This window comes from Salvelinus alpinus, chromosome 18, assembly GCF_045679555.1.
Source record: "Salvelinus alpinus chromosome 18, SLU_Salpinus.1, whole genome shotgun sequence".
NCBI lineage: Eukaryota > Metazoa > Chordata > Actinopteri > Salmoniformes > Salmonidae > Salvelinus > Salvelinus alpinus.
In genome coordinates, this window is record NC_092103.1 from 8,463,055 (window position 1) to 8,477,622 (window position 14,568).

The 14,568-nt window shown below is 43.6% G+C and overlaps 1 protein-coding gene across 4 annotated transcripts in view; it reads right to left on the minus strand.

Annotated features, from left to right (window-relative positions):
• The window catches only part of LOC139543651 (chondroitin sulfate N-acetylgalactosaminyltransferase 1-like), a 37,398-nt gene that overhangs the window by 3,989 nt on the left and 18,841 nt on the right, over positions 1–14,568 (minus strand). For all 4 annotated transcript variants that reach the window (XM_071349945.1, XM_071349943.1, XM_071349944.1 and 1 more), the window contains 5 exons: positions 10,497–10,713; positions 7,471–7,572; positions 1,190–1,368; positions 915–1,009; positions 727–808 (listed from right to left, as the gene is read on the minus strand). In XM_071349945.1, the coding sequence (XP_071206046.1) occupies positions 727–808; positions 915–1,009; positions 1,190–1,368; positions 7,471–7,572; positions 10,497–10,713 (675 nt within the window). The remainder of the gene's footprint in view (positions 1–726; positions 809–914; positions 1,010–1,189; positions 1,369–7,470; positions 7,573–10,496; positions 10,714–14,568) is intronic.

Here is a 14,568-nt window from a genome sequence, read left to right on the forward strand (position 1 = left end):
GTTTATTTGTGTGTGCACCAGAGCCAAAAAATATCTCCTCTGTTTGAAGTCTCTTCTCTTCATCTCACTGTGAGAAGCACATTGTTTATTTTCCTCTCTCTGTCTGTGCCTCTCTCTCCCTCTCTGTCTGTGCCTCTCTCTACCTCCCTTCATCTCTCTCTACTTTGGGTGAAAATCTCATTCACAGATAAATTAATTATTCATTACTATTCGCATCACATCACATCTAAATCTCAAATCACTCACCCTAGAGTTGCAAGGAGTATTTGATGTATTATAGGTCATACTGTAGTACGATGTGTCTCTCTCCTGAGAGATTAAGGTCAGACAGATGCTGTACCTCTGTCTCCCTCCACAGTAATATTAATGTTCTGCCAGTGGCAAATGAAATTACAATGACAAACAGTCAAATCTCTGTCTATCTCTCTGTGTGTGTGTGTGTGTGTATTTCTGGCCTAGACACGCGTGCCCTACGAGCCCTGGTCAAAAGTAGTGCACCATATACGGAATAGGGCGCCATTTGGGATGCAGACACCGTCCAGAAACGACTCTTATGTACATCATAGTTTATAGCCTGTGACTTCATCGAATGGCCTCGACTGAGGTGGAAAAATGTATTGAGGCAAAACCTGTCCTGAGAGCCAATATGTTTGAGTCCATAATGCTATTGCAGATGGTTTGGATATGATAATATACCAGCGATGAGCACGGTAACATGATATTTACCGATGTTGATGAAATCTGATCTGTACTGGCACGTCATTCCGAAGCCAAAGTCTCTCCATAATCCGGTGTCCTTTTTAATCACCTATTAAAAATAGCAACAACAACAAAAGAACAGGCAAATCTTTAACGTAAGAAAATGTGCTCTTTGTACATATTTCCGAGGACATCTGCGAAAGCAGGTTTCTTACCAGCTGCTGTTCAACTGGCGGGATGTGGTTATGATTGCCGTAGATTAGGGTTGGGTTATACTGGCTGAACAGAACAGGATAGAAGACCTTCTTGCCTGAGGAAGAAATAAACACATGAAAATGTAACCAAACAAATCTAAGATTTCCAAAGTATTAATTACCAGTGGTTAACACAAAACGACATCTCAACAGTTATTTCATTCAAATCTCAGCTTTGTTAGAAAACCAAAGACACAGCGGCCCACGCCGAACATAGCACTGATGTGGATTTGTACCAGGTTGAGCGTTGAGACGGCAGGTGTTCAGGAAGTCGGCGGTAAAGTAGATGTCGACGTCACAGAAGAAGAGGAGGACGTTTCCTCCCTTCCACGCCCTGGCGCCCACATCCAGGCCACGCCCCCTGGAGAACTCCTCATTTAGCTGGAGCAGGGAGAAGTTCTTAAAGTTGATCTCCCTGCAGAGAGATAAGAAGAAGAATACTTTATTTTCCTTTTATACACAAATGTCCAACAGAAATGTATCTTCTGCTTTAACCCAACCTCTCCGAAAGAAACTCATATGCAAACAGGTTGGAGAGGTTGGAGCAGAGAGAGAGAGAGAGAGGGGAAGAGAGAATTTGACAGAATTGGAGATGAAATCGGAGGTTGATTCAGAGACAGAACCCAACGGACACTAGAGGGAGGGAGTGTGGAAAACAAAATGGACCAAAAATGAATTAGCGTCATTGGTTTAAAGTTAATTTAGTAGAGGGAGTGGGACAGGCTTAATTCATCAGTGTCTAATGGGTCTTATGAGAGCAGAGTGCCCAGCTGAGTCCGAATACAGACACCGCGTACAATATACACAGCTCTGTCTTCGTACTGTACCATTAACTACAACACATACACACACACACTACCCTCGTATACTGTAGCGAACCTAATTTCCCCTTTGACAACAGCAGAACTAATAAGATCAGGTCTGTAAAGTGGCTACATGATGGCTGAGTCCCAAATGGCACCTACAGTATGCCCTACATAGTTAATATGCTACTTACTCTGTCAACGTGACAAATGTGTTTTGTGACATCTCAGCCTCCTTTAGGCATTATTATCATCCACCCACGGTAAACAACCACTGATTGATGTTCCTTTATTAGTGTGGGATTATGCCCTTGTGGATAGAGTGGCACGTTGTGGGCTCAACTCAAAAACAAGCCTGCTACCGTACAGAGACAGACAGAGAGAGAGAGAGAAGGGGACTGCAAAGACGCTATGGGAGTTCAAAGACACGCACGCACGCACGCACGCACGCACGCACGCACGCACACACACACAGCAGGATCCATCAGGATAAATTATACATCCATTCCTAACCTTGGGCCTTGCACTGGGGGGAAATAGCAAGAAAACGTTGCAATTAATTGTTTGAGATGTGAACACTATAAAATTGTTAATACATTATTAATGAACGCTCTCACATGATCACATATTCATGCCCAAAATGGATCATAAATTCAACTCTCCAGTTAAAAAGAGAACATAATTACTAATCTGTGACATAAATGATGATGTACTGTGGTGTATTTTATTCACAGGTCTGGTAGCAGAAGATAAACGGATACTATTTCCAGAGATAACCCATAGATTCAACTGTAGCCCACCAGCAGATCAAAGAACATGAGGAACATAATCCGTTTTTTTTTTAATTATCGAGTTATTATTAAAATATAATATTGATACTTGATTCATGTGCCTTTATTATGGGGTTCATAGTCCGCTATAGCACTGTGTGATAGTTCTGAATGGTGGCTATAAGATGACAATGGTTGCGGCCTGATCTCTAGCTTTGCACTGCAGGCTTAGACGTTACTCCAAGGTAGTTATACGGCGGGAGGCAACGTGACAGTTGTAGTACAGATGCCGTATCTTAATTTGATCATAATGGAAATGCAAACTTGTAGTGTATTGAAGGTTTAAAAATACGAGACTGGATTTGATTTGATTTATTGGGATACCCATTTGCCGACGCCAATGGCGACAGCTAGTCTTACTTGAGTCCGACAATTTGTCATAATGAATTTGCCCTAATGAAAAATGTATCAACCCCTACAATTTTTATTTTATTTTTTACATTCATTATAATCCACATAATAATTCACATTTCCTGTAGCTGCTGGATTATTTTCCTGCTGTGAGAAACTGGGTCAAATCAAGATACGGCATCTGTAGTTCAGTCTGACACTATAGCCTGTAGGCTATTCCCAGTACGGAGTCCTTCTCCCCGTCTCTTATCATCTCTCTATCAGCATCTAGCCAAACTGAACCAGAGGTAAGGGCTCCTTCTCTCCTTCCTGGGGACTCTGGCTCTGGAATAGATCAACTGTGTATTTGATTTCAGATTAATCTGTATGGAGACCGACTTATATCTGCTGTCAGAAAGAAAACAGATTTAGGACCAGTGTACATGAGCTTAATCCTGCGTAGACACACACAGGTTGGCTGGTGTGGCTAAAACAGATACACCCACGTTTTGGCTGGTGTGGCTAAAACAGATACCAGCCAATACGTGGGTGTGTTGCCAGAACAAAAACACCCACGTTTTGGCTGGTGTGGCCAGAACAGATACACCCACGTTTTGGCTGGTGTGCGCAGACATAGGGACAGACAGACTGGCAGACAAATATAAACAGACAGAAACACAGACACCCACAGATACACCCACAAACGCAAAAATGCACACATGCATGCCTACCATACTCACATACTAAAACTCATACTAGTGCAGAATGTATGCTTGTAAATGTTGCCACTAGAATTCCCAGCCAGCTGTTGTTTATTCAAGGTGCACAAAATCTTTTAAGTCGCCAGAAATTCTTAGGACATTAAGACATTGTTTGCCAAGCCCCGTGGGAGTTTGTTCCCGCATTTGATAAATACCTTTTAAACAACAAATTATATATTTTTTAAAAAGCATTAAATATGTATGTGGGCCAGAGTAATTAAAAGCAGGCAAACATGATTTAATTCAAATCACATTAGTTGTGGGTAGGAGTGGGATTAGTTTAGGATTCAGGTTGCTTGTTGGAGTGTTTCCACTGTGTTTCAAGCAGCCCCAAGCCTCAGGCCAAAACACACTCTGGATATTTCCTTTTGTGATCCTGGTTTGGTATGTCTGTCTAGTGCTGGTCTGGGAAAGCCCCCCCACCTCTCTCTCTCCCCCTCTCCCTACATCCTTCTATCAATTTTCCAGCCATCCTCAGTACTGCCATGTCAAACAAGCACAGGAAGGAGCTCCTGTCTGTCTGTCTGCCCTGTCCTGTCTTCTGCCTCCAGGGAGGGGAAATCTTCAACGAGGAGTTCAAGACCCCTCTCTGTCTACTGTTAACACCCTGAGGAGTCTCACTTCCTGTGTGTGCGTGTGTGTGTGTGTCTGAGTGAGAGCACTCACCGCCCATTTGTCTGACACCCGGGGCCTCTAGTGTTTTGGAGGACCCTGGAGAGTTAGGATTCAGTCAAATGTTTTGAAGAAACATCATCAGTACTGGTCATTAAAAATGTAGACGTGTGTAGACGCAGGCCTCAGGCAAGGCCCCATTAAGCAGGGTTGAAGTGGTTTTTAAGTGTGTGTGTGTGTGAGAAAACAGAGCATAATGAGAGGCAGATTTAAATTTACTTTATGTGGATCAACATCAACATTGGATGGAAACACTGAAAGAACACACTCCGGCTTCCAGTTTCCTGAGAAGCCAAAATATTGTGTCATCCATATGAAATCCTACACTACCCTGTGATGAAGTTTTTTTGTTGAAAGGATGCAGTGCTTTGTCTGTCTCCCTGAGGAGCTGATCCCTTTGTGGAGATGTTGGAATGGTGCATTAGCATTTACTGTACGCTGCTAGCTGGTGGGCTGGTGTTTATGTTCTGAGGACACCTGTGGTTCACAGGCATCCAGCTATCACCCTGGGCTCAAAACGCTCTCCTCTTCCGCTCTCTCCTCTCCTCTCCTCTCCTCTTCTCTCCTCGCTCCCTCATGGACACTCATTTATTCATGTCTATCGATTTCCGCCACTCTTCAAACAGCTCGGTGTGTCTCTGTCCATCTCAATACTGGAGTGACGGACAGTTAGTGGTCGAAGCGTGTTCGACATGATAATCATGTCTCGTGGTCCCGGTGCAGCTCACTAACATAGAGCAAAAGGAATGTAACTGTATTTCAACCTGCTCTGTCTCTCCACTTTGATGATGTGATTTAACTGACTTGGATACAGCGCTTGCCCCTGTGATTATGAACACAAATAGTCCTTGGCTAGGGAAGGATGACTTTGATTTAGACAGGGCAGAAGCAGCAGCAGCAGCAGCAAATGATCCATGCGGTGCCTGCTGTTGGAAACAGACATTGACATCGGCAAAGCTAAAATAAGGGCAGGCAGGATTCAGATCGTCGCCCATGGAATAATTGTACCGTCACACAAATCAATAACCATTCAGACCAATTCAACAGGGGGGAAAAAGGAACAGGGAGAGATTGGAGTTTGGATGTTGTTATCTTTCACTCTAGGAGATCAGCGCTTGATTAAAGTGTCTGATCCAGAGTCAGATGAAGTGTTACGTAACCATGGCGATTGACAACAAGAGAGCTGTTTATAAGGTGGCAAGAGGACAGACCATGATTGACACAGTAGATATGTTTTGGTATCATGTGAGCTCCATCCTGAACTGTAGCAGACCCAGTGTCAAATAGTGTTACTCTAAAGAGTTTGATTGAGTCTGCCTGGAGTGCCAGGGAAAGCTCACAAAACACAGCTAAATCATTTGAAAGTACACAATTACTAGTTGAACCCAGGTCTGATGTGAGCTCAATCGTGGGACTGTTATGGCTGTTAAGATATTGGTTATCAGAGTAATTGTGATACACAAAGCCTAGCAAGAACGAGGGACTGTAGTGCTCAGTTGTCTGTGAACTAGTTGAGTGAGACTGTGTAGATAACAGGTATCAACACATGTCTTGTTACTCACAGGCTGTGTCTATGGTATTTGCTGGGAGCAAAGCGAAACAAATCCTCCAAGGACTAACACAGCTCTTTCCCTTGCACAGTGAGACAACACATTAGCAGCGGAGGTCACTGTCTCAGAGAGAATGTACAAGGACACCGTCTTGCCTTTCTCCCTTTAACTATTCACTCCATCACAGGCCATTCGCAGAGACATGAGAGCTGTTGACAATGAGATATCTTTGAGCGAAAGACCTTGGCTCTCATCAGATTTCTCTTTCTAGACAATACTGTCGGCCTCATTGTCATTGAGAGCGAGAAAGCGAGAAAGCGAGAGAGAGAGAGAGAGAGAGAGAGAGAGAGAGAGAGAAAGCTGTCGTGTGACATCTGAAACCAGCTCAAAGCCTAGCATGAGGTGTGCAACTCTTTCTCTCTCCTTCCCTCTTTCTCTCCTTCTTTCTCTTTCTACCCCTGCAAACCATCCGGCCAGGGGTGAGCACAGCGTCTCCATGGCAACCTACCAGATAATCAGCACAGTACCAGAGTACCATGTGAACTCATTTCACCCACAAGACGATCTCAAATTGACCCTGGACCTGTAATTGTATCTGCGGGCAATACACTAATTTCACTGCGACCGCTGTCAGCCCTGATCCCAGGCTTGTAATATCCGACACTGGCAGAGGTCACTGAGTGCCTCCGGGTGGCCACACTCCTACATTATTCATCAGACGGTGCTGAGGTTTCTGAGTTGCTATAAAGAGAGACAGAGAGTGTGTGTGTGTGTGTGTGTGGGGGGGGGGGGGGGGGTTGTACAGTGGGGTCCATAATTATAGGCACCCTTGATAGAAATGAGCAAAAAAGACAGTATAAAATAAATATTACAAATACTGAGCTATATTGTATGCTCACATATTTTTTTAAGTACATTATTTAAAATTAATATAATTGCTCAGAGAAAGACATTTTGTTTAACACAAAACATCTGAAAAAGATAGGTGTCAGAATGATTGACACCCCTGTTTTCAATACTCTAGCACTGTCCCCTTACCAAGAACCACTATATTTTAGCCAAAACCCGGTTGCCTTTTCCAGGAGGCTGACACTTGGCCACAAGTGGATCTTCCAGCAAGACAATAACTCCAAGCACACATCAAAATCCACAAATAAATGGTTCATTGGCCACAAAATCAACATTTTGTAATGTCCATCTCAGTCTCCGGATTTGAACCCCATTAAAAACCTGTGGGTTGAATTGAAGAGGGTAGTTCATAAGAGCAGACAAAGGATATCAAAGATCTGGAAAGATCCTGTATGGAGGAATGGTTTAAGATCCCTCCCAATGTGTTCTCCAATCTCATAAAACATTTTAGAAAAGGCTCAGTGGCGTTATCCTCGGAAGGGGAGGGTGCTGGAGTATTGAAAACAGGGGTGTCAATAATTCTGACCCCTATCATTTTTAGATCATTTCTCCGAGCAATTTTATGAATATAAAATAATTAAAAAAATTAAGCATACAGTCATGTTTGCTCATCTGTGCATGTGTGAGCATGTGTGGGTGTGTTGTTGTGTGTTTCCACCCACCTAGACGTGTTCTCCAAAGTGCTCCGGACTTCATTCATCTGGTCCTTCCCAAAATACACCACTGTGAGGTGAACACGGCCATCCTGCCGCACACACACCTCTCTGCAACAACACACACAAACACATGAAGAAACAATGAATCAAACAGAGCAAGGGACTTATTATACACAATCCCAGTACAGAGAGGGCCAAGGGGAAAGGTAGCCTAGGTTGAAATCATTTGTTTTGCTTTCAGCAGACTTTCGCTAGGTAGGCTGAGACAAAAAGTTCAAAAGTATTTGAAGGAAAACACATATTGTAACGATAGAAGAGGTCAGTTCAAAATGGGGTTACAGCAAGATCAGAGAGTACCCTCAAGGGTAGGTGCATACCAGTTGAGGCTGGTGGGAGGAGCTAAAGGAGGACGGGCTCATTGTAATGGCTGGAATGGAATTAATGGAAGGGTACCAAACACATTGTACTTATGGAAACCACATGTATGACTCCGTTCCATGGGTTCCATTCCAGCCATTACAATGAGCCCGTCCTCCTTTAGCTCCTCCCACCAGCCTCCACTGGTGCATACGGTATATGCACAGGCTACATACAGTATGTTACGTTTATATAGGAGTCCCACAATGAGGACCTGGCACCAGACAGAAGCCTAGAGCGATCGATCTCCAGCACTAGTGTGACATTCTAGAACTCTAGCAGCAGACATTCTGATGGAGACACGCCAAATGTATATGCTGTGCTCAGTAAATGAGTCACATGGCTTCTGAAAGACTGTCAGTTCGACCTCACATTCCTCTTCTCTCCACGTGAATGCGCACACACACACACGCACACACACACACCTCCTCCCTTAAATATGGATGAGACCAAAGCGTTTGCTCAGCGACTCAGGGAACCTTTGTACAGCATGAACAGCACCACTATATCACAGGTTTCCTCTGAGTCCAGGGGGCAGTTTAATGTGCCGGGTTTAAGACGGCTACCAAGCAGGATTTGCCAGGAAAACCCCCCCCCTCAAAGCCTTGATAAGCAGCTGTGCAGGAGTGTAACAAATTACAGGAATGAAAGAGTCTCTAACAGACAGACATGCCGTGGCTATCAGAGTACAAACAGAACCTTTACCTCCTACAGTGGGGCAAAAAAGAATTTAGTCAGTCACCAATTGTGCAAGTTCTCCCACTTAAAAAGATGAGAGAGGCCTGTAATTTTCATCATATGTACACTTCAACTATGACAGACAAAATGAGAAGAAAAAAAATCCAGAAAATCACATTGTAGGATTTTTAATGAATTTATTTGCAAATGATGGTGGAAAATAAGTATTTGGTCAATAACAAAAGTTTATCTCAATACTTTGTTATATACCCTTTGTTGGCAATGACAGAGGTCAAACGTTTTCTGTAAGTCTTCACAAGGTTTTCACACACTGTTGCTGGTATTTTGGCCCATTCCTCCATGCAGATCTCCTCTAGAGCAGTGATGTTTTGGGGCTGTTGCTGGGCAACACGGACTTTCAACTCCCTCCAAAGATTTTCTATGGGGTTGAGATCTGGAGACTGGCTAGGCCACTCCAGGACCGTGAAATGCTTCTTACGAAGCCACTCCTTCGTTGCCCGGGCGGTGTGTTTGGGATCATTGTCATGCTGAAAGACCCAGCCACGTTTCATCTTCAATGCCCTTACTGATGGAAGGAGGTTTTCACTCAAAATCTCACGATACATGGCCCCATTCATTCTTTCCTTTACACGGATCAGTCGTCCTGGTCCCTTTGCAGAAAAATAGCCCCAAAGCATGATGTTTCCACCCCCATGCTTCACAGTAGGTATGGTGTTCTTTGGATGCAACTCAGCATTCTTTGTCCTCCAAACACGACGAGTTGAGTTTTTACCAAAAAGTTCTTTTTTGGTTTCATCTGACCATATGACATTCTCCCAATCTTCTTCTGGATCATCCAAATGCTCTCTAGCAAACTTCAGACGGGCCTGGACATGTACTGGCTTAAGCAGGGGGACACTTCTGGCACTGCAGGATTTGAGTCCCTGGCGGTGTAGTGTGTTACTGATGGTAGGCTTTGTTACTTTGGTCCCAGCTCTCTGCAGGTCATTCACTAGGTCCCCCCGTGTGGTTCTGGGATTTTTGCTCACCGTTCTTGTGATCATTTTGACCCCACGGGGTGAGATCTTGCGTGGAGCCCCAGATCAAGGGAGATTATCAGTGGTCTTGTATGTCTTCCATTTCCTAATAATTGCTCCCACAGTTGATTTCTTCAAACCAAGCTGCTTACCTATTGCAGATTCAGTCTTCCCAGCCTGGTGCAGGTCTACAATTTTGTTTCTGGTGTCCTTTGACAGCTCGTTGGTCTTGGCCATAGTGGAGTTTGGAGTGTGACTGTTTGAGGTTGTGGACAGGTGTCTTTTATACTGATAACAAGTTCAAACAGGTGCCATTAATACAGGTAACGAGTGGAGGACAGAGGAGCCTCTTGAAGAAGAAGTTACAGGTCTGTGAGAGCCAGAAATCTTGCTTGTTTGTAGGTGACCAAATACTTATTTTCCACCATAATTTGCAAATAAATTCATAAAAAATCCTACAATGTGATTTTCTGGATTTTTTTTCTTCTCATTTTGTCTGTCATAGTTGAAGTGTACCTATGATGAAAATTACAGGCCTCTCATCTTTTTAAGTGGGAGAACTTGCACAATTGGTGGCTGACTAAATACTTTTTTGCCCCACTGTATATTCTGAATCCTTACTGCTGTGACAAACCAGGAATGTCAAACATGGATAACTACTGTATATTCTGTTTCTCGTTCCCTTTAACCCGGTTATTGCCTAACATTATCATAGTTAATACAAGTGAACATGCTTTTTAAAATTTCTTTATTAACCCTAATTTTACCTTTATTTTATTTTTAGGTAGGTTGCCCGGAAACACATTCTGATTTACCACAACAACCCGGGGAAAGAGTTACAAGGAAGAGGAGAGGGGCGAAAGGGCCAATAACACGCATGAATAACTGAGTGGCTCTCACCTGAAGTTGTGCATGAAGTGTCTGAACTTGTCGGCCCTCTGGGAGAGGGGCACTATGATGTTGATGGGGACGTTAGCCGTATCCACTCTCTCGTTCTTCACCTTCATCAGCGGTCCAAAGGGACGGAACAGAACCAGCTTCCTGAACTCACGGCTCTGGTCCCCTTTGAAGGTGAGCTCATACAGAGTGCCTTTGTCCTTCTCCGTCCGAGCGATACCTGGGGAAGGGAGAAGAGTGAGTTTACCCATACACATGCACACACCAGGGCTGTCAAATCCAGACACACACACGCACGCACGCACGCACGCACGCATGCATGCACACACGCACACACACAGCTGAACTGCAGTTCAGTTTATTTGATTATTTGTTGTTATAATGTTGATTGCTATCCAGTAGTGCATCGTGGATAATCTGTCTGGGTTTGTCAACTGGTGAATATTTTCTCCACTTTGCTGCCTGAAACTGAAAGTTTTTCGAAAAGAGAAGGATAGTCCTTGGCTGTGTGGCCATGGGAGAGAGAGACAGACAGGGTATTTAAGACAGACCCAGAGAGACAGGGATAGACAGACAGGGCATTTCAGGGAGAGAGAGAGATACAGGACAAGGAGAGAGGGACAGACAGGGCATTTAAGTGAGAGAGAGAGCAACAGACAGGGCATTTCAGACCTTGGGAGAGAGTGACAGACAGGGTATTTCAGGCCCAGGGAGAGAGAAAGGGCATTTCAAGCCCAGGGAGAGAGAGAGACAAACAGGGCAATTCAGGCCCACGGAATGAGAAAGGGACAGACAGACAGACAGACAAACAGACAGGCAGGCAGGCAGGCAGGCAGGCAGGCAGGCAGGCAGGCAGGCAGGCAGGCAGGCAGGCAGGCAGACAGACAGACAGACAGACAGACAGACAGACAGACAGACAGACAGACAGACAGACAGACAGACAGACAGACAGACAGACAAACAGACAGACAGACAGACAGACAGACAGACAGACAGACAGACAGACAGACAGACAGACAGACAGACAGACAGACAGACAGACAGACACAGAGAGAGAGAGTACCTGACCACTGTGATTGACCCAAAATGAAGGAAATCTTTGACTATGTACAGCCGCCGAAGGCAGACCTGGCTCTCAGGAGAAGACAGGCTACGTGCACACTGCCCACAAAATGAGGTGGAAACTGAGCAGCACTTCTTAACCTCATGCCAAATGTATGACCATATTAGAGACACATATTTTCCTCAGATTACACAGACCCACAAAGAATTCGAAAACAAATCCAATTTTCATAAACCCCCATATCTATTGGGTGAAATACCACAGCGTGGTAGCAAGATTTGTGACCTGTTGCCACAAGAAAAGGGCAACCAGTGAAGAACAAACACTATCGTAAATACGACCTATATTTGTGTATTTATTTTCCCATTTGTACTTTAACTATTTGCACATCATCACAACACCGTACTGTTAGGTTCTAAATAACATGGTAAAAAGTGAAGGGCAACTATGAAAAGCTCGTTTTTAAACCTGCCTCCTATGCTGAGTCTCCTCCTTACACATCTGGACAGCCAATACATCTCGGTTGCTAGACAGGACGTTAGTGATGCATGTTCTTTCTCACTTCATCTGACCTGACCTCGGCCCAAATTCCTCACTCCTCCCCCAACTGACGGCTGTCCTGTTGACTTGTACCAGACTGTGGCCCTTCTCCTTTCCATAGGATACCTGATGTCTAACAATAACACGTTCTGCATTCCCCGCTCTCCCTCCCTTCAATATTTCAAGTTTAGAAGTCAGAACCCATCAGTATATAGACATAATATCACATTTGAAATGTCTTTATTGATTGTAATGTCACATTTTTTTATTTCACTATTGTTTAGTATCTATATCACTTGCTTTGGTAATGTAAACCAAAGCCCCTTAAATTGACATTGAAATTGAATTGAGAGTGAGCGGGGGGGGTCGAGAGAGAGACAGACAGACAGGGCATTATGACAGGGCATTTTTATGCCCAGAGAGAGATGGACAGAAGGGGCATTTCAGGCCACTGTAAAGATCCCCGGCCTCTCCTCTCTGCTCCTAGGTGGACTTGGCTGGGGCCCTGGGCCATCTGCCACTACGACAGCTGAAGGAGACTGGTCATGCATAGAGATCATACTCACACTGGATTTACAACGCCTCACAGTAGTTAATACCCAGACATATCACTCAACAACAATACAGTTTACTCAGTCCCCCCTTCACAGCTGTGCATTGTCAGTCAAAACCTCTTGTTCCAAAGATGACATGACTGGACTGAACAAAAATACAGCAAGTGTGTGAGGTTTGTCATCACGAAAGCAAAATTCTGTCCGAAATAATTATTTGAATTCTCTACAGAAAATGCTTGTACTTTATTCCCATTTCAAAACGTTCTACTTTCGATTACTTCAAGAATAAACAGGATTTTTTAAGTCAAGCAACAATGCAGTAGAATCTAGTGCAGTACCAAAATCCTCATACTGCAGGCTACTGTACTCTCCCGCTCAAACTACACCGATAGAAACACAGGAAGCTGCAAAAGCCGAGCGGAATAGCTTGTGATCCCCAGTCCGATAGTGGTAAGACTAACTTCCTGTGATAAGAGCCATCTTCTCTTAAATCTGGGGACAGGGTGAGCTGTCGTTCTGCCCCTGAACAAGGCAGTTAACCCACTGTTCCCCAGTAGGCAATCATTGTAAATAAGAATTTGTTCTTAACTGACTTGCCTAGTTACATTTTTAAAAAAATCTATTTTCACATCAGATCTTTTTCAGAGCTGATTTGATTGGTCTAAAGACCAATTAGTGAAAAAAAAGATTAGAACTGGGCTGCCTCTAAAAGCAGCTATAATAATTCACATTTCCTCTTGCTGCATGATTATTTTCCTGCTGTAGCAAACTGGCTCAAATTAAGATCCTACATCTGTACCACTCTATTTCCACCCAAACCCTCTCTTTTGCGTTCTAATTTGTTCTAGTTTGTCTCTCCCTCGCGTTTCCTTCGCTCTCTCTCCCCTTCTACTCTGTCCCGCTTATTCCTTGTTGTCTCGTTGCCCCACTCTCATTCTTTCTGTACGACAGCTGAGCAAACCCACCCAGGGCAGCTCCTGAAAAACACCATTCAGTGCAGCCAATGGGTAGTGTTCGGTATTTGTGTTCAGTCGCGGCTCGCTAACTGAGAATTGGCAGGGCTCTAATGCTCTCTTTGTAATCGTCAGCATCTCAACAAGCTTCAAGTTGTCTGAGTGAATGAAACGGTACTTGTCCACTGGTACAACTCATTTAAAAGGACGGGCAAGGAGATTCCTTCATTGCTAATATGAAGACAGTTCATTAACTAGCCTACACGGCCGCTTTCATTTTTGTTGTTGAACAATGGTTGTTGTTTGCTACTTGCTACACAGCCACGCCCAACTACAGAGTACTCTTTGGATTACTCAGGAACAAATTGGCTATCTACAGGGTCAAAACACATTCAAAGAGTTGATTTCCAAAACGCTATATCTACCAAATGTTTCACGTGTATTTTTTCACCAGAAATGATTGCTTATGGGTACCTTCATGTGTGTAAAATATTACTGTTCTCAGATTTTTAATTCATAGATTTTAGGTGTGTATTAAAAAATGTGTTCTTTTTGCAAAACGCTATATATCCATTTTTTAGCTGGATTAGAATGTTCGTATACTCTATATTTGACTGTGATCTGTGGTTGTCTCCCCTACCTAGCTTAAGATGAATGCACTAACTGTAAGTCACTCTGGATAAGAGATTCTGCTAAATGACGGAAATGTCAAATATAAATGTTTTACATACAGATCTCATATTACTGTATTGAGTCATTTTATTTTTAAATATTGATGTTACAAATGTATCATTTTTCTAAATTGTAGAATAATAGTGAAATCACATACACATGGTTAGCAGATGTTAATGCCAGTGTAGCGAAATGCTTGTGCTTCTAGTTCCGACAATGCAGTAATATCTAACAAGTAATCTAACAAATTCACAACAACTACCTTACACACACAAATGTAAAGGGATGAATAA